Source organism: Dermacentor albipictus, chromosome 3 (genome assembly GCF_038994185.2).
Source record: "Dermacentor albipictus isolate Rhodes 1998 colony chromosome 3, USDA_Dalb.pri_finalv2, whole genome shotgun sequence".
NCBI classification, from domain to species: domain Eukaryota; kingdom Metazoa; phylum Arthropoda; class Arachnida; order Ixodida; family Ixodidae; genus Dermacentor; species Dermacentor albipictus.
The window spans coordinates 59,012,750-59,033,687 of NC_091823.1; the positions used below are offsets into that span (position 1 = coordinate 59,012,750).

Sequence of the window (20,938 nt, forward strand, 5' to 3'; positions counted from 1 at the left end):
GTTGAATGATTTTTTCTGACTTCTTTTTTTACCCAGCTGTTTGCAAATTGCATGAACATGGATTGGTATTAGGGTGGCGAACAAATGTTTATAGTCCATCGGCCATTTTCTTGTGCAAGAGCGCCGGCTCCTCCAATCGCGGAAGGTAAGCAGCGTTGATTTGAGCTAGTGCATGAGAGGGTGACTGTGATATCCTGGTTTGGTATCCATTTTCGGTTTCGAATGGTTATGACAACTAGCGCCACTCCGCGCCCAACGCTGTAAGCGTACCCTGCCGTGTTTAATGTCTACTCACTGGAATAAACGCATTCTTTTCTTTGTCTTGTGCGCGACTAGAGCAGCCCGGCTCTTTCCTTGCGGTGTTCCGCACCCCGGCCGTGAGGCCTCACACTGTAGGTCTCCCGTCCGGTCGCCCCGTCGAAGCTGCCACAGTGACCACTTCAGGAACGACGACCCGTGATAACTGGGTCTGCCACAGAATAGCTCAAACGCCCGCCTTATGCGATGCAGTTACAGTAACGGCGGCAAGTGATGACCCCTTCCCACACACTAACAATTCCTCATCACGAAAAATGCACCAAAACTGAAGGAAGATGAGGAGACGCTATCACACGAAGGTCGAGGAAAGTGGAATCTTCTCCTGTCCGTGGCACGTTTCCTTCTCCCTTTTCGATGGACGTTGTGTTTCCTATTGTCCGACCAACCGGCCGAATGGCTTTGGGCACTCGTCGGCGTATCGAAGCATGGGGAAAAAAAAACAACGCAACGTTTGCCATCAGTATGTGCAGTGGCCTGGCGCCAGAATACAGACGTGAGAAATAGCTTAGACTTTCGGTCTGTATGGCCAATGGATGAAGCGCAGACGGAAGCACTCCAGGATATGAAGTCACGTGATAAAATGGGGTTTGCGCAATATCTAGCAACCGAAATAGAAGCTGATTGTTAGGGACCTGGGTGCCAGTTGAGGGGGGGGGGGGTTGTCATATATGCCTGAAGAACCCTCTGTTTCCGCCGGCTTGACTGGACCAGTAACCCGAGCTCATGTACCCGATGTACCAGTTGTGTTGTGCCGCGGAATTATCAGCTGCAGCTTTATCAACACCCTATGTAATAATTGCACAAATGTGCGCGCTAAAAAATTTAATTCGCCAAGTGGTCGCTAGACTATATACTCACCTTAGTGGAATGTGTCATGTGCGGTGCGCCCATGCTCGGAGCGGGCATCACTAAACACACAGTCTGGTCATAGAGAAAGAGATATAATAAGAGGGGACACTCGGCGAAAACTGGCAACATGAAATACGTCCCGCTAGTATTAACGCCGACCGTTTGCTGCCGCGAACATAGAAAAAAAAAGAGAATGTCAAATGAAGGAATTGAAAGTGTTTGATTTTTATAGTTCTTTCCCGGCCAAAGTAACAATATCTGCGCATAAACTAAATAAACTTTGCGGCTTACTTCTGTTGCCTAGCGACAGGTGAATCGGCGAATGACGAGCCAGATGCATGCGTCATTCGTCAGGCACACCGCCGAAGCGAGCGAGACCAGCTGCGGATCTGAGCGTTGGCCTGTTCGGCGACGCGTCTGCCTGTTTTTCTATTTTTGGATTTAGCCTGCTTTGGTGGGCTCCCGGCGAATTCTTGCGTTCCTCCTGAACTTCGACATGGCAGCACTGCACTATTGGACTACGGTAAGGTGAGAAATTTTGTTCGACAGTCTGCGCCGCATTTCAGGCAATTAAGCTTACGGCCCGGCACCTATAGGCTAGACTTGTGACGCAGTTAACGAAAAACAGAGCGGCCGTCGTGGCGCAGTTAATTTGAAATAATGACTCGTACCGGGAGATGTTTGCGACGCTTCCTATGAGCCCCAATATTACGTTAACTTATTTCGGTAGTTTCTTGGCACGCTGATCCCACAGGTTGCTGGGACGCAGTTTGGCGTGTACTGAATCTTACTGCGACAAGGTTTAGCGCTTTCTCTGACCCCAACATTATTGTAACTAATTTCGTTACTTTCTGGGGTACTGTTCAAGCGCAGCGGCCCACCTGACGCTGTGACGTGGTTAGCGATAAGGAGCTGGGCCGTGGTGCGCAGTTAAGTTTCGCGCTTTAATGCACTGGCAAGTTCATGGCGCTTTCTCTGACGCCCAACATTGTCAAAAATTATTTGCGTTAGCTACTGTTTTTTGTTACTTGTAAGGCTCGCTCGCCGCGCCTGTCGTGTCGCAGCGAAAAGCAGCTCGGTCGTGGTGACAAAGTTAGTTCGGCGCGTACTGAATCTTACTGCGACAAGATTGTGGCAATTTTTATGGCCCAGCAACAACTTAAACCTTCTTTCTGTACTCACGCTTGTCGAAAACGCGACGAGCAATTGCCAAGAGTGATAACACGGGAGTGTTGCTTGCGCCGGCAGGATGCACAAAAGATGACGCCAAGGAGCTCAAACACCAGCAACTTAAAAATTATGTCTTTTGAATGACTGAAGACAGACTTTGCACCCACACATTCGTCTTGAGTGTGAGTAGAAGGAACCTTGCGAGCGTTCAGCATTATCTCGTTGAGGGCCTGTGTTGTGGCCACCTCTGTGTATTCGTAGCGTACTATTATGTCGATTGTAGCCAAGTTCCTTTGGAAATGCGCAGTATTCCGCGTATTCGTGCTATTAAAGTGCAGGAAATAAGGCCCGGGAAGAGCGAATGCTTGGAAATACAATGTTTTCGAGGTATGTACGGTATTGTTTGCGATGAGTCGGGGTATTTTCTATGCCGTGTATGTAAAAGCGAACTGCTTTTGTTTGTAATGCCGCCCATTCAGCACTTTCGGACGATTCGCCTCTACACATTATTCTTGAATGTTAATACCAAAATCTCACTTCCTTGTAATTTAACTTTTTCAGCTGGCGTCGTCTGGTGGGGCTTCCTACGGGAACTACTGCTGCTTACCTGGCGCCACAACGTTGGATGAATGCACAAAAAGCGCGCAACGAGCATTTATATAGAATAAAATTAATATTTCCTAATTTCACAAGGCGTCTTGCGTCTATATGAGATTGCGCGTGACACATTCAATGGAGCCTTGTGAAGATCGTTCGCGATCAATTTTACTTAATAATAAAACGATTTCGCACGAAGACCACGCGCGGTTGAGCTGTAGAAGCAGAAAAAAAAAAGCAGTGAAGCCGGCGCGACGCGTATCCGCTAGCATTCAAAACGCGCGCGCACAAAAGCAGAACCGGAAGTGTGGCTCAGGTATTAACGCCGGCGGCTTGGTGCGCTGCAGTCACTTCCGTCGCTGGTCTCTGCGGGAGTGTCGGCTCTTGTTGTATTTCTTTCTCTATGGTCTGGCGATGCGGCTCTTGGGTCCCTCTTCCGTTCAGTCCACGCTATCTTAAAATAGGATGTCTTAAATAACTACTTAGCAATTATAGTGGAAACATTGCAATTCGAGAATTGAGGACCCAGAGTCATAATATTAACTCAACAAAACTTCTCTAAACAGTATCGTCTTGGGTGCTAGAGCCTGCAGTACTTTGGCACTGCGGGCGCTCCAGTATGGCAGTACTGAAGGAAATTTTATTTATTTTGTGATAGTGTCAATTCCATCAGGGATTTCTACAGGAGTTGATTAGAAGGGTCTGTAGACATTGTATTACAGGCATTTACATAAGAATACACAAGGGTACTTAGTAAGTATAGAGGTTCATGGACCTATGTTAACAGGAATAAGTATGGCAGAAACATAACGCACAAAGAGCTTATTTCAATTACATATGATGTTTTGCAAAGAGACAAAAAGGAAGAAAAGAAGGATAAGAATATGGGATATATAATTCATAGCGTCATCCGTCATTTCACATCACAGATTTCCAAAAACATTTGGTAATTAATACAATGATAATGACAATGTTGATAACACCATTAAGTCCTGGGGGACGGTACTGCTCGGCCAACAAATTTGTCAACATTGGGCTGTGCGACTACTGTCTGGGCTAAAGCATTCCAATCGCCAACAGCTCGCGGGAAGAACGAAAAGCTAAATGTATTGTTAGTGCAAGAATATTCTTGGAGTGTAAGGTGATGCTTGTGACGGGTTTCTCTGGAAGTGTTATAGGAAATATATGTGTTAGAATCCACATGAACCTTATTATGCAGGATGAGATACAAAAATTTGAGTCGGTACAGCATCGCACGACTGCTTAGTGTGTGAAGGCCGATCTCGCATAGCATCTGAGTAGGCGAATCGGTGCGCCGAAATCGGTTACAGACAAACCGCGCGGCTTTTCGCTGGACAGACTCAAGAGTAGCGATATGATTTTTGGCAAAGGGAAACCACGCCATGTTCGCATATGCTAAGACAGGATGTATGATTGTAACATAGGCCAAAAGCTTGGCTTCCTTCATAGAGTATCGCAGGGCCCGGTTTAAGAACATAAGATTTCGCATCGCTTTGCTTGCTACGTGCTCTACATGAGCCGACCATACTAAGTCTGATGATATGATAACGCCCAAGTACTTGTACTGAGTGACAGTGTTAAGTATAGTATTATCACAGCCGTATGTTAAAGTAAGCTTGGATTTCTTTTTTGTTACTGACATTGAAACTGTTTTATCGAAGTTTATGGCCATTTGCCAGTTTTCGCGCCATTGGACTATAAAAAAAAAACTCCTTGTTAAGACTAATTTGGTCTTGCCGGTGTAGTACTTCTCTATACAGGACGCAGTCGTCTCCAAATTACCTAATCTTGGATTCAGTCTGATTAGTTATGCCATTTATGAATAAAAGAAACAGGATAGGGGCCAAAACGGAACCCTGGGGTACACCAGAAAGTAGTGACACAGTTTCAGAAGCGTGGGAGCCTAACTGTACAAACTGGCGGCGGTCAGATAAGTAATTGCTAATCCAACGAATAATTGGTCCGTCTTCTAGTATATGTTTAAGCTTTAGACGCAGTTTAGCATGGCAGAAACGATCAAGGGCTTTTGAGAAGTCTAGGTAAATTACATCTATTTGTTTCTGGTCGTCAATTGCTTTGGCGAAATCGTGTAGTACCTCAGCGAGTTGAGTAACGGTAGACAGACCAGTCCTGAAGCCATGTTGGCATGGATGGAGGACATTGTTTGCCTCAATGAACTCTGTAACGAATTTTAAGATAATAATACGTTCCAAGATTTTACAGCATGTACATGTGAGAGAAACAGGGCTATAATTTGACTATCCAGAAATATTGCCCGATTTGTAGACGGGCACTACTTTAGCAATTTTCCATTCTGCTGGGATACATTGTTCGGCGATTGATTTATTGTAAATAAGGCCTAAGTATTTGCTTATAGGCTCGGCATAACGTTTCGGGAAACAGTTCGGGATTCCGTCAGGACCGTTGCACTTTTTATCGTCTAAACTTAATAGTGCGAGCACGCCTGCTTCAGTTACGACTGGAGCGCTCAGTGTCTCTTTGGGCTTTATATTTTCTGGCTTGTAAGCATGCGTAATGCCATTATCGGGGGCAAATACGGAATGGAAGAATGTGTTAAACGCTTGCGCTTGTTTCTTTTCTTCTGTCGGCGATAACGGTTTTGTACGGTTATCGTTGTGCCTGACATAACACCAGAATTTCTGGGGTGAGTCTTTGATAAAATTGCTAAGTGTTTTACTGCAGAAGCGCTGTTTTCCTACCTTTGTTGCTTCCTTTAGTAGTCTGTTTAACGAATTTATTTTGTGGTGGAAGTCTGCAACTGGGCATAATTTGTTAGATTTCCGCAAGCTTTTTATTCTACGTTTTAAATGAATTACGTCGCGTGTAATCCATTGGTTGTGCTTATTGGTGTTCTTTTGTATTTGTGGGACAAACTGCCTCAAGCAGTGCATAACATGTGCTTTGAACAGCAACCAAATTTCGTCGATGTTGGCGGAGCCCTTTGAGATTAGCTCGTTAAAGTCGTAGTACTCGTGGGCAAGGTAGATCATAATGGCGTCATCGTCTGCTTTGTTATATGCGCACGCGCGCTTTCTAGTGTTACGTTGGCGGATTCGGTTTGGAATGGTGAATCCGCAAAATACCATGTGATGATCCGATAGTCCTTCAAGAATATCGACCTTGTTATCTTCTTTGGAAAAGAAATTGCTTATTAAAATAAGGTCTAAAATGGAGCTTGAAGTACCATGGACACGGGTAGGCTTGGATACTATTTGGGTCAGGTTGAAGGTAAACAGAAAACTCAGCAAGGTATTGTTTGTTACATTGGATGGGCTCAGAGAGTCCCAGTTAATATCTGGAAGGTTAAAGTCTCCACCCATTATTATGGCGTTCCCCAGCGTGTGTTGATACATGTACTCTAGAAGCTGCTCGAGATACGAGACTTCGGCTTGGGCGGTTTGTAGACGGCGCCAGCATAGACGTGGGTCTGTCCCAGCTGAATTCTACACCGGACTGCCTCCATACCAGGGACATCTGGTATCACTGAGTAATTTATGCTTTGGCCTATGAGCAAAGCAACACCACCACCTCTAGTTGTTCTGTCTTTTCGGACAATGGAGTATCCCGGAAGGGCCACTTCATGGTTTGCGATGTCAGCGTGCAGCCATGTCTCAGTCATACAGATAAAGTCAGGTTCAAGAGCGATCGGAATCGACTCTAGCTGTTCGATTTTGTTCAAAAGGCTGCGCGCATTAACATTGAGAACAACTAGGGCCGACGGCGGTTTCGAGTTCGCGTGGCTGGTCCGTTGTGCAGGCTTTAGTTTTTTGCAACTTCCACTATGTCTTTCACTTGATCATCCCAGGTGTACAGGTGATTATTTATTTTGACTTTATTGCAGGACAAAAAACTTCCTCTTTCTGGTCTCGATGTGCTTTCGTTCTTTCCGATAGCTTCTTTCTAATTTGTCTTACTGCAGGCGAATAATGCTCACTAATTGAATATTCGGTCCCTTTTAGCTTTCTGCAATTGCTAAGTATGTTAGCTTTATCCTGGTTGTCAAATAATTTCAAAATGACCGGTTACGAATAGTTCACCAGTAGAATGAATAGTACGCCATTGACGTCGATCTCCCTACCCTCTTCATGCACTCTTAATTAAATTTTCGCCCTTTGGGGCTTATCTTGCACCACAACGATAGTCGTCATCTGTCTTGGTCGCATTTTCTTTTTTTAACGCTGCGAGTCTGGTACTTCCAAGTCATGAACGGCTTGGGCGTTATCTACGTGACAAAGCATTCTCGACATGAAAGTAGTGAGCACGGAGTTTTCAAGAAAGGAAACGCAAGTTAGGCAGATGACGGTTATCGTTGTGGGGCAAATATACACCCCAAAGGATGCAACCGTTTTAAGAGTGCTGCGAGTACAGACCCTACGAACACTAGCGCAACCTTTCGCCGGCGTGGGCTTTATCGCAGCCTTCTCTTTTTTGCATGATGAGGGCTGGAATCGACGCGAAGCGTGCTCTATTCTGTTCCCAAGCTTGTGGCGGCACCACAGCTTGGACAATCATATTTTGTAATCGCAGCAAAGAGAGGCTTTATGGATCAGAATGAAGAGAACTCGTAATTGTAATATCATTGGCGCCCGCGCAGCAGGGAAGCAGATGGGTGGCTTTTTCTAACAGCGTGGGGAGACCAGTGTCAATAACACGCTATTTTCGTTTGGGTTCAGGGCTGCCCACGGCCAAAATACTCCACGCCGTAGTACCTACGACGAACTTTGTGGAGTTTTTCTTGGGCAACATACGACTCTCGGGCTTCAGTTTTGGAAATGAAATATTGCAAATATTGCCTCTGAAATCGTTAATTAAAACTTTAATAAAATATTTTTGTTTCTTGAGAGCCATATCTTCCATGCTTCCCCATCTGTATTGTCTGCCAAGCCTTACAGTCTGAAAAGAGATGTGCAAATGGGCTTATCGCAAGTTATCAGTGCAGCACCGAAATAGCGTGTATACCTGCTACATTAACGAAAGCGAAGGAGGAGGGGGGGGGGGGGGGAGGCATGCGCAGTATCCAAGGCGGCTGCGCTGATGCTGGAAGATTACCTGCCCCCCCCCCCCCCCCCCCCCGATCCTTACTCCCCTTAAATTTTTGATATCCTCCCCTTCCTGACGGCATCCAGGGGTGGGTGGGTGACAGCAGACCTATGGGCCCCTGGTGCCAAATGACCTAGCTACGTCACTGCTGTTCAGTCCTACTTGGCTCTTCTGGCCTTGGATACCTCTTCGTTCTTAGTTGTTCTCCTTTGCCTCAATGGCAAGCCTATATTAATCTGGACAGTACAGGTCCATCGGCCGAACAAGTCGGGAGTCTATTATTTTTGGAAGAACAGTCATTGTAGAAGCGAAAGAGAAATGGCTCCATTTCTGTTGTATAGAAAGTATCATCACGATGTACTTCTTGAACATGTACTCATTTGGTTCTGTACACCCCAAAGTTACAGATGCTCTGTTTGGTGACGTGAAGCTGGCCCTGCACTTGATAAAAATAACTCTGGTGTCTTGGAAGTCCTGTAGCGCCACCTTTTCGTTTCTTGTCCGAGAACTTTCGTGCTGCTTCCAATGGTTCGTCTTCCTTCGATTTCAATGAGCATTTCCTCCCTTCGATTTTAACGGTCTGTGCCAATTTCGTCTGTGCCAACCAGCCCGTCTAAGGAAGCTGCCAAAAACCCGTGGTCCAGGTCAGTAAGATACCCACATGGCTTAAGAACTGTTCCCGTCTCTGTCGCATCCAACAGTAGTACAACACTGCGTGCTGCCTCCCGCCCTCTTTAGTGGATGTTGGTACATCTCAGAGTAAAGGTGGTGTTACGCTTGTTACTAGGAAATAAGATGCAAGAAGGCGGCGAAATAAAAAAAAAAGCGAACTTGCTTCGTCTCCTCGTAGCATACTTTCCCCCCCGAACCACTCAAAAACAATGGTAAAGCTTATCATGTGTAATTATTTCGCGGAACGTAACGTACGTTGGATGCAATTGCCAAGAGGCAACCCACGTTGCAGTAAATACAGTGCGACCTTGCTGTCTGAAAAAAAGAAAAAAGCTGATGCTGGCAAGACTTCAGTTCCCGCCAGGCTGATTCAATGGCGACATTTGCACTAGCCGTAAAGGACAGGAAACAGTAAGGTCTGGCAGCCCATAACACATTCAGAACTTACTTCGATTATGTGAAATATTTTTCAAAATAGCTACATTGATTTTTATTGAACCGCCATTGGAACAGGGCCATTGAGGTGAGCGCAAGAGAATGCCCAGCCGACAGCGAAAGCGAAGGTCCGTACTGGATATCTTTTTCAGGCGAACAGCTTGGCTTGCACAGCCTTTGCAGCAGCCACCTATTGCGTGGAGTCATAATTAGTCATAACATCGAATTACATTACTTCCGCAGGTTGTCAACATTAGAATAATATCGCGACAAATTTCAGTTGTTAATACAGAACTCATGAGAGCGACTACTTGGCCCTCACTGAAGCAGATTACCGAAGCAAGCGCCTGTAGACATTGTTACGAGGTACCTTGCTGAGAATGTTACCTTTGATCTACAACTTATTTAACAGGGATAGTCGGGATATTTGGTGGTCGTTATTGGAATGCATCATGTAACCGCGTAAACAACAAAGGACAAAGAACAACGAAGGAAACACACACTTACCTTATTCTCTTACCTTCCATTAACTTCTCTTCATTTCTTCGCAGTTCTTGCGTTTCACGTAGACTACAAAGTAAATTGATAATCTCACTTACTACCAGCATAGACTATAAATGTATCTCAGCACGATTGAATTACAAGAAAGACAATGGACTATGTGTCGTTGCCATGCATACACACCTGATCATTTTATTTCAACATAGGAACAACCGAACTTTGTAGAGTAGTATTTCAAAAGTCATTGAACGGATGCATATGTTGAAGCGAACAAGCACTTTTTTCTCACTATTCCTTTTTCTCTCCTTTGCTGAGTGTGCGGGGGCTGGTGATAGCACTGGTTGAGGACTCCGAGTCAGCTTTTGATTTGCTGTCGTAACGCGTGTACGACCGAAGGTAAAAGTTTATAAACAAGCAGAGGATGAGGAAGGTCTGGGCGTTCGCTATGTGCACGACTCGCCTTGGAAATCCGCAGTCGACGAAGAGCGGTATGGACATGTGCACGATGATAATGAGGAACTGCACGATTTGCATTGTTGTAAGGTACTTCTTCCACCACAGGTACTTCTGCATGCGGGCTCCGAAGCTGGCGAGGAAGTAATATACGTACATGATGATGTGCACGAAAATGTTAAGCGCTAGACCAAGCGCCGGCTGACCCTCGGGAGCGAAGCGCGTGTAGAACCAGACGTTGATGACCACGATGGTGTGGTGGATGACATGAAGTTGGGTCACCTGATTGAACTTCTTGCGCAGAACGAAGAAGACGGTGTCCAAGAGATCCGCGTATCGCCACGCAACCAGGATCCAGCCGTACTTGTAGTACTTAAGGTGATGCTCGGGCGATTTGCCTGTCAGTCCCTGACAGAGTAGGCTGTACGTGCCTCCGGGCAGGTACGTGGGAATGAGAATCACGAAGATGGCCACGATGTTCACGAGAATCATGGCGACGTTGTACACGCGGATGATGTTTGTAATCTGAAAGGGTTCCCTGTTCTTCATCCATCTCGGCCCGGCGACCTTGACAAAGTAGAGGTAGGCGATGAGCATCAGGGTGACGAAGAATGGATTCAAGACTACCGGGTAGTCTCGGGTCCTAGGATCAGACATGGCGTGGAGCTTGTCTAGCCACACTTTGGGTTGGAGGCTGAGAGCCATACTGGTTCGCCCAAGCCTGCAAACGGGATAAGATTAAATTAGGCTCTCAAAGAACACCCTGATTAACTTCATCGTTTCGTTCACACATGTCAGCACCCTTAATTCAGCAATTTCTGGCTGTATTAAGTTATCGATTGCGGTTTTCTGCTGACACTGGAACTACCTTACGCTCAGATTTTCAAGAAATAGCCCGAAACAATAGAATATCTCATTTTGATTTTTTTTCTAGATGTATCTGAATTAAATTAGAAGTAGACTTTTCTCTGGATATTTTTATACACATTTTGGAACATAGTCTTGTTCACTAATAGACTGAGGCAAATAAACAAAGACTACACACCGTTGTTAATTATGGCCGATTGGAATTGAACCAGCAATCAATTATTTTGATAACTTTAACGTTGTTCTTCTATTTTCTACTAGTGAATAATGTCCGGAGGTTTGACCTTAGAAGAACACTCATAACCGTAAAAATGCGTACCAGATCACCGTTTACCGAACTAGAAATGAAGAACACCAACAGGCCTTGGATTGAGCTACAAATGACTTGGCGAATGGGAGGAGCCCGAGACGCTTACGATATGTACAAGTCCTCACCCTGCTTACTCAGCTTTGTCTGAATTAATTGTTAGCATATTTCATTATGCTGCAATAGCCCATAGTAGCTTCAGGTCCATTTATATGTCGCACCATGCTGCGATGATATTGTAGTTCGGTGACCATACCCAAGCCTAGCTACAGCTCCAAGTAATTATATGTTAATGTCGGACTGGAGCTATATATAACTTGTGTAACTTAGGAAGAAGTTCTAGAATAAAGAAAATCTAATGCAGTAACAATCTTTTGTACAAGACAGCTGTGTCCAACAGTGATGCATGATGTAAAAATGGCCGTAATTAATTCGCGTTATTTTCACTTACACCTATGCACAATACAGCTTACCTTTTAGAGCTCATTTCGGAAGCTTGAGGAAATTAGTGCTGTAAATACTCTTTTTATTGTTTGTGCTCATCGTAAGTATATCCAGTATTCAGGGAACTTGGCGTACTTGAAGCAATAAAATGCAAACGTACTGCATAGAGCCAATTCTAGGGAGCTGTTCGGGCTCGAAAAATGACCGAAATCTCTGAAAATAAGCTATGTCAGCCTGCCGCAGGAAGCACGTATTCATAAGTTTAAGGACGGGTACACTTACAAGTCGAAAGGACGACATTTTTCACTATGAAGTGTAGTGCCATATCACATGGCGTTTATTTTACTAACTCCTCAAAATCAAATAATAAAGGCTTATGTCATGCATAGCTCACACCCAGACTGATTGTAGCTAGAAGGTCTGACTGCACTTAGAGCAGACGAACTGCTAAGTTAGAGTATGATGTTTAGAGACTGAGCCCGTAACTAATAGAGAATTTGATTGGACTAGAAAATTATACAAATATAAGCACTCCAATGACCTTTCACCTGCTCTCAGTTAACTCAGTCATCATGTCCTATGACTGCTGCTGCTGCACTCAGCAATTCGAATAAATCGCTATTGCAACTAAAGTGAATCATTGTTGCTTGAATATTTATCGCAGTGGGATTCTTTAGGGACGGATATCGGGAACTGCACTAGAAATTTTGTGTCGGGAAATGCGTCGTGTCATGCCGAGAACCTCCCTTAGACCTTTCCCGAATATTAAAGTGACCACGTAACACCCTCTCAACTATGCACACAAAAAACAACATCATTCACATCATGCCGAAAAGCACAGTCATCTAAATATTAGCTTATACCACACGTGGGGTAGAAAAATCTGAATCGAACGCATCAGACATTTCTTCACTCCATGCCGAAAGGACTGCTTACCTGCGATCGTGAACAAGTAGCTCCAATTTCGCCGCTTTTTAGTGGACAAGACACGTACTTGTTGCTAGCCTTTGTTGAAAAGAAAGAATTTGGAGAGATGGTGCCCAATTTTTGAAATCTTGCAGTGCGCCTGCGCGTCGTCGCAACAACGTTAGGCTACGCGTTCCGTCCTGCCTGAAACTTGACAGCGTTTGTCACTAGGTAGAATTAAAAAAAATAACGTCACAAAGAATGCACGGAAACGTCACCGCTTCTCGCTTCTCCTTTCGCCGCCCTCTCTCGACACGGATAGAACGAAGGTTGATATCATTGTGTGAAAACGAGCTGCTTTGTTCACCCTACTTTTCCTGTCGGCAGGACGTCATAGCGGGGAAGGGTACGTGAAGTGAATCACGCGAGCAGCCTTAGTAAGTCGAGAGATCTTGAAGAACGGACCTCCGTAAAGAACAATGAGCGTAGGGCTGCAAGGGCAGAAGGTTAAGTGGGATACATTGTCCTTTTCACACGGCTCTCTCTTTTCTGTTCTCTCTTTTCTGTGAAATGGATAGTTAAATGTGGAGTGGTAGTCAGAAGGTACTGCCTTAATTTCTGACGTAGATGACGTCAGTTCTTTCCATATCCTGTTTGCGTCAACCAGTGCTTTTTGTTGACTTGAAGCTAATTGGTTGAAGCCATAGGACAAAGTGGCATCAAAATGCCAGAAAAAAGCACAAAAGCAAGAACAACGGATGGGGATCCCATGGGTGTTCTTTAAGCCGCACGATGTAACACCGCATGCCTTTGAGGCCAACCGTGGTTGCTAGATCATTCAAAATTATAAACTGTTACGTAGTGTATAGCAATAATAGAACATTCAACCCAGCGTACGTTGGCAAGTTTGTATTCTGAAAGAAAATGACGAAAGGTTGCGAGAAGTTTCGAATAACTGCGAAGTTACGCACATATGCTCTTGCTTCCGCTTATTAAGAAAGTTTGGCTTTCGAAGGAAATCTTATGCTTAACATCGGTTTTTATTTGATGAAAAAGAAAAAAAAGAGACGGAGGTTGAGTTTCTGAAGGAGCAGCGCGGCCCAATCTGACTACATACAACAATTGTTTTCAGTGTCCCTTCTGGTTAGAACGTCGTAGATATAGTATGCCAAGCTGCAGAGCTTTTAAGCAGACACTTTTCGGACGTTAAGTTTCTTTCTCATCGACATCGAATGGTTTCACTTCTGAAGGTTGTTAGATCGAGCGGTAGGTTAGAGCACGTCAATGTTAAACACGCTTGTTCGAGCTGTTGCTTATGCCGCCAAACAAATGATGAAGTGATACGACATTTTTCTATGTCATTGCTTTTCCCCAGTCATGAAGTTTTGAGTAGCTTCATGGGAAGTGAAGCTTCGTGGTCAATATTCGATGCATGAAAATAATGCTTTATAGCAGTGCTTAACCTTAGCAACGTTTGCAAATATATTTTTACGAAAATCGCACATTTAGCGCCTCCTACAGCACAGGAATACCCCGCAGTTTAAAGGCACTGACAACCACTTCTAATGGTACCCATTTTACAGCGTAAGATGTTATAGGCTCATTCCAAGAGCCGTTTCGGTTAGCAACGGTGTCCGCCGCCGCCGCGGGTGTCCAGTGTCAGCAGCTATCGCCGGGAACGAGACAAAAAATGTATCCAGTTCCCATTTGGATCAAACCCGAGCCTGCTGCGTGGCAGTCAGCTACTCCACCTATGAGCGACGCCAGCGATTGCTAGCATGCAGCCTAAAAGGGCCCTATGAACGTGTTTTAGCGCGCGAGGGAACGCACGATGTGACATGTGCGCCGCATTGCGTCGATACGTGCACAGTTTTCCCTGCAGTTGCGTATCCTTACATCAGAAAGTTTGAAGAAGAAAAAGAAGGTTAAGGAGATGTATTAAAGAATGCTAGAAGAAACAAACATATTGTGTACCTGATTTATTCAAGCTGGATAGGTGCCAATAAATCCTCAGCTTCACCATCATTAGCATCGTATTGAACCACTTGTCATATCAAGATGCTGCGTTTCAAAGGGGATGCCAATAACTCATCACCGTCATCATTAGCACCGCATCGGTATACCGCAGGTAGCAGTACAAAGTAGATAGAGAAGTCTTGAGGAAGAAAAAGAAGATTATGGAGATCTGTAAGCTTTTAGTTAGAGAAGAAGTTAGAGAGATCATCGAATTTAGGAAAGAGATATCACTTGGTTGTGCAGTTGAACAAGGTAAATAGAGAAGGTTTAAAAAAGAAAAAGATTACATAGATGTATACAAAAAAAGATACGTCTACGATTTGCATCGCATATGCATATCCTGGTGCGCATAAAGTTTTAATTATCCAAGTGAATAACCTTTACATAATTAACGCATGCATTTCCATTCTCTTTGAAAGGGAGAAAAAATGCCGCTTCTGTAATCAGGCAAGGAAGATGACGGTAAGACATATGGGCATTTAGGAGACAGCGAACCAAGAGAAATGACTAGTGTGAGGTATTAAGAGTCCGATCTTGCTACAGATCCTGCTGACCAGGGCTTTCGTCCTTCGATTTTTCGAGACGTGCATCGTATCGTGCCACGTAGCGTGGAATGCGACATTAGCGCCGCACAGTCTTGATACTCGTGTAATCTCTTCGGTGCACGTTATGGCGCCTCCTCAGAAAGTGCGAGCTGCTGCTGAAGAAACGACTCTTAGAGCCGCGAGCGCAGCTTCAGCCAGGCAACGTCAGGCTCAGCACACCATTATGCAGAGAGCTGCACAAGCCACAGGCTACCGTCGACGTTGGCAGGACAGTTCAGTTTGTTCTCGAGAAAACCACGCAAAAAGACTACGCTGCGAAGACCCTCTAGGGCGTGCTGAGAAAACTGCAGCCCGACATCTTTGCTGCCAGGACCTTCGAGTGCGTACTGCCTAAAATGCGGCTCGGCGCCCAAACTCTCAAGTACGTACTACCAAAAATGCTGCCCGGCAGCTTCTTCGCGACCAACCTCGCTACTGTTCACATACTTTGTACTTGCAGTTACCATTTTCGCGCAATTTGCTATAGGGACTTCTATTGGGACGTTCCTCCAGTTTACGCTGTGACTGCTGCGTGTGCCGCGCAAGCCGGTGATTTTTTAACACAACGGAATGCTTACCAGCATTAGTGTCCAATCATGCAATAGTAACGTGGAAGATGGCGTGAAACATTTTTTTATCAGAGTATTCATCTATATTGAGGATGCAGTCGTGCTCAGGAAACATGCTGGAAACAGTGATAGGAGAGTGCGATAGTGATTACACGCTGGCATCGGTGGGAAGGCAGACAAGTGTGGTCGCAGCTGCAAGAGCCCAATAGTTTGCTTATCAAGCAATATCGCTGCGGTTGATGTTTTCTAACATGTTGAATTACTTCTTCAATAATGGATAGTGTCGAAATCTACTCCCCAGTGCCGGCTCCCTCCAAGTAACAGAAACCAAAGGCCATGCATTTGCTGGCTGTATGCTCCAGGCTTTCTTTTTAGCCAAGGCAAGCAAGGTGGTAGGATATGCCAGTAGGGCTATTATTGCAGTGTTGGCACCCATTCACGAGACAATTATACCATGACATTTTGAATGTCAGAGAGAGAGAGAGAGAGAGAGACCACAAAACTTGGGGTACTCACTCGCTTACTTGCGCGCGAACAAAAGCACTCGTGCGCACTGCCATGCAGTGAGGGGAGACACGGATTCGCCACTCCACTCGTTGCCACAAAAGCAGCGCCACTCGTTAGCGTGGACCTTTTTTTAATTCGTTATGCGCATAGGATAAAGCGCAGACCCCTATGTAACATAAAGACCGTGATTTAGAACGATAAGTTTGCGGCACTTCATAACATTCGACTTTCATTACCATGAAATATGTGGTTCAAGATGTGGTTGAAAGATGTGGTTCATTGACCACATCTTAACTACCATGGCTTCACCGTCAGTTGGCGCCATTTACCGTTATTTGTGAATTTATGTGCGAATGTAAAATTATATTTCCATAATTAAATTGCGAATGGAATTCTCAATTATATCACTCTAAATTATTGTCTTTTCATTTCGACCAACATCTCATCACACGTTCTGGGTAGTTGGCAGTCCATTTAAGGTATATATCCCTGCGGATAAATCAGTTCATGAAGTCGTACCGGCGCTTGTTTACCTCTGCTTTTCAATTAGTGGAGAACATTGTAAGATCTAAGCCTGGCAGAAATTATGCATCGACTGTGCGCACTCGCAACCATTCCACATAGTAAGGAAGCGTCTGGAACCATATTGACACGCACACACTGTTTAGCTTTTTTCAGTGATCATTTTTCACCGGCTAACCACTGTTACATAACTAACACTCGCCGCAAGACACGCTTTCATGCATCTGAAATTTCCTGAGTGTTGCTGATGATTCTACAGGAAAATGAGAATCGCCTAACCGTATTGCGCCGTGTTACGTGAATAATTCTCGTTACGTGTACATTCTCAAACTTACGTGAGCACCAGCGATTACACAGTAACGTGGGAATGAGCAATGTGTTCATGTGTCGATAGCCAACGCACTTGCCTCGTGGATAAGGATCGACAAAAGACGACGGGGCTCAGCGCTATCGCTGTTATTTCCGCGTTGCCCGCTTTCCTGGGCACGTGCTAGCCCACTAGAGGGTCAGGCTCTAATGCACAGTTTCGACGCTGTCTTGTTGTTCACCGTCACTACAACGTGACACTATTCCCTCAAGGCTGCGCGTCGTGTATCGGACGCACTGCATAACTGAATTTTGTCGTGCTTCCGGTGGTAACAGGTTACATCAATTATACTCATGTCCTTACCGACGGTTATGTCAGAAATAAGCGCAGTCCCCCCCCCCCCCCCTTCCCATGCTGCAGGAGAATCAAATCATCCTTGGGTGTACCAGCTTGCGTAAACATGGTGCCAAACTGGCGTATAAGTGCAGCATACTGGCGGCTGCCTAGCTAAAAGGAGAAATATATTTTATTTACGCAAGGACTACTGCCAAGTTATAGTTTCGACCGATGAAAAATGTTTCTCATTTCTGTACCAGCTTTTTCTACGCCTATATACTAGCGCACGAAACCTTGCTGTTTAAGTTTGGTGTTATTTTGTCGCTTTTTTTCGCACAAACGTAAAGCCCCATAACGCATGCTCGCCAGTCATGCGAAAGTGTTCTCACCTGTGACCGGAAGGGAACCTGATGGCCTCCATTTCTTCGTCAGTGGTGGGACAGTGCACGCTGCCCGGTTGCCTCTGTGGGCGCACAAAAGCATGTGGTCTCAGTTGCACAAGGCGAACCCTTCGACTTTCACCCACTCTCCTAACGGAAGGTCTCGGTACATCGACCTCCCCCGGCATCTGAGAAGAAAGCAACGTGGCCACTGCCCCAGTTCCGGGAGTCCGCAGCGCCGGTTCGGCCAACTGAAACGCCGGGGCGTATTTTTACCTTTGCAGGCGGACGTTCGCCCTAATGGTCTTTTCCCGCCGCCATGTTTTTTTTTCATTCGATCGCGCTCTTCCTCCTCATGACAATGCATGAGCCACAGTCTTCCGCTGTGGCCTATGCTTTCGTTCCGTGAGTTGGGCTAACGTCCTCCTGACCACAAAAGCTCTCAGACCAAAGTGGTCACACCATGCGTAGACACAGCCAATTATCAGTGCTAGATTCGCGGGAGCCAATCTCCTCTCTCCTGTGCAAACCCACGCACAAAAGCTTGCTTATCTGTGCACACTTATAGGTTAGACCAGCGCTGACAGCTGCAGCGCCACCACACCACTTTTGGCTCAGTCGAATCGAAGAGTGTACAGATAGCGCATATTTGTCCCTACTATTGAACTATGTTCTTCTATTTGTCATCGTTAATGTTATGCCAGTCATGTTGCAGGACAATGTTGCAGAAAAATGAGACATGTCCCGCTTTATTATGTGCGCGAAAAGGCTTCTCAGCAGCAAATATACGTATTGATCTCCTTTGTTTGGTGCTGCCTTCTATCTAAAGGTTTAGCACTTCATGTGACAATAGCTTTGAAAGGAGGTACTAACTACTACTAACAGGGGACAGGCGTGCAATATCTAAAAATCTTTTTTTGTATTGTTAGAACGCTTTCTAAATTTGTCCCCACATTTTCTCCCTACTAAAACGTTCTCAAGATGCGTAATAAGTTATCCATCTTTCCTGCATTCAAAGTTACACCTATCGCTCACATTAAGCGCTCAGACAAGTCGCTCAGTGTAAGCAATGTTATTCGTTTTTAAATCAAACAAAAAATGACCTCCTATAAACGAGGAGAGCGTTTGATTGGTCTCTTCAGACAACCCTGCGGGTCGCCGCCCGATGCTTACGCTGGCAGTTCCGCAAATATGACGTCAAAAGCTGGGAATAAAAGCATATTGGAATGGTTTTACGCCCGTACATCCCATATTTAAAGACCACTTAGTATCAGTGAGAAAAATACGTCCCACTTTTATAAAAATAAGCAGCAAGGTGTAGAGAAGTGAAACCTACTTTGTATTATTGCTATGCACTTATTCATATCACGCAAACATTTTCAGACGTTCTGAAAAAATATATACACCGTTCTACAAAGGGTTAACATAGTGACGCTTATATTCCAAATTTGTGTGAATATTGATGACTTGGGGGGGGGGGGGGGAGGGGAGGGGTTGTTATCCCTATGCTTATATTTGAACTCCGCTTTCGAAAATATTCCGATGTCTTGGGGTGTTTGTATCATTGCCTAATCTACATGCGTACTGCACTTTCCTTAATATGCTTGCGGCACCAACCCGTTTGTACGGGATTCTTCAATTAAACACTGTTATCATACAGATCAGCGAACAATTACGTATTTATGCTGTGTGGCTCAAAAAGGGTGGTACTCTATCGTAGCGCGCGTTGTGGTGCTGCAAAAAATTTGCATTTTTTTATTGCTCATGTAGAAGGGTTCATATTTCTTTATCACAACGTCCAACGAAGTAACAAGGCACACCTATGAAATAGCGTATCCACAAGTTGTCATTCTTGATTATAGCGAAGTAAAATTCCACTTAATTTATCGGATGTCACTATAGATATAGTTTATCGCAAGCAAAAGTATGCATTTCGGCATTTATATTTGCTTCCTTCTCTGACTAATGAGAAAAGTCACACGCTTGTCGACGTGGTCACTTGCATAAAAGTGAACGCTCTTATTGCGTCATATGTTATGCTCATTTATAATTTGTCATGTGACTCGCACTGTTTCTGTTTCAGTTTGAAACTCCTCTTTGGTTAGTTCGCCTTTATGCTCACACACAGACACAAAAAAGACGACGACAAAGGGTGTGTGTGCATGAAGTCCTGTGTGGTCCATTTGTTGCGTCGCCTTTGCCGTTATAGTAATACCACTGATTGCGGCCACCGCTTCCTCGACGCTAATTTACATGCTCCGTAATTGGGAGCCCTTTGACTAACTTACCCATTTTCAATGGCATGAGTGTGTTTTGTTACCCTTTTCGTCTCATCCCCGTTTACGCGTGTAAACTTTAGAAACGTAAACATATCTCTTTGACATTCCATTCTGCACACGAAACAAGTTACATACCACCTTTACCCACGGTTCATAAAGAACCGCCAAATGTATCAATGTTACGCAATTTGTTCCAAAGGGCAACAGACTCCATTCAAAGTAAAACAATATGGTAGGATTATCTTTCGCATGTTTTCTAATGAGCTGTTTTATTTACAGTCATTACATATCGATTTAGCGTATGGTCAGTCAGGTCCCCCTTTCTTATAAAAAAGCCTTAAGTTGCCCTCCCAAATTACGTACCCCCCCCCCCCCCACACACACACACACACTGCTGGACAGAACTGTGCAAATCAGATCAAGCACACAAATGTTGGCACCATGACTGAAGTCAATACTTCCGTTTGATTTGATTACAAAATAATAACCTCGCCACGGACCTCTACTCTATTATCCTGTTGATAATTTCCCACGTACATTGTTTTTGCTTTCGGACGGTCGCCGTTCTTCATCCGATTGTCACTGTTACCGATTTGTCGACTTCCATGACATTCCTAACTGCTTTGGGAAAGGAAGGATTGAGTGTACACCGGTCTTTATTGAGAGCAGAGAAAATGAAATAAAAAAGTCGCAGTTTCACCCCAAAGGCGAAGCATTGATAGCAATAGCAATGATGAGACACAAACACGAAATAAGGTTTGTAGGTTTATAGGCCGTGTAAACTGTAGTAAACATTCGTTTGCAAATAAATTAACAAGCATGGTTTCACGCGCGCAC

At 44.8% G+C, this 20,938-nt stretch overlaps 1 protein-coding gene and 1 long non-coding RNA gene across 3 annotated transcripts in view; one reads left to right on the top strand and one right to left on the bottom strand.

Annotated features, from left to right (window-relative positions):
- Positions 1–20,938, top strand: part of LOC135898704 (uncharacterized) — a 183,162-nt gene that overhangs the window by 66,741 nt on the left and 95,483 nt on the right. The gene's annotated exons all lie outside the window — the stretch shown is intronic.
- On the bottom strand, positions 9,791–18,117 carry LOC135898698 (very long chain fatty acid elongase 7-like). 2 transcript variants are annotated; one of them, XM_065427795.1, is made up of 2 exons: positions 17,832–18,117; positions 9,791–10,798 (listed from the first exon to the last, which is right to left on the bottom strand). In XM_065427795.1, exons 1-2 carry the CDS (start codon positions 18,008–18,010, stop codon positions 9,913–9,915), a joined length of 1,065 nt encoding a protein of 354 aa, XP_065283867.1. In that variant the 5' UTR covers positions 18,011–18,117; the 3' UTR covers positions 9,791–9,912. The 2 variants fall into 2 exon arrangements, with proteins under 2 accessions (XP_065283867.1, XP_065283868.1); XM_065427796.1 differs by lacking the exon at positions 17,832–18,117 and adding an exon at positions 12,632–12,883.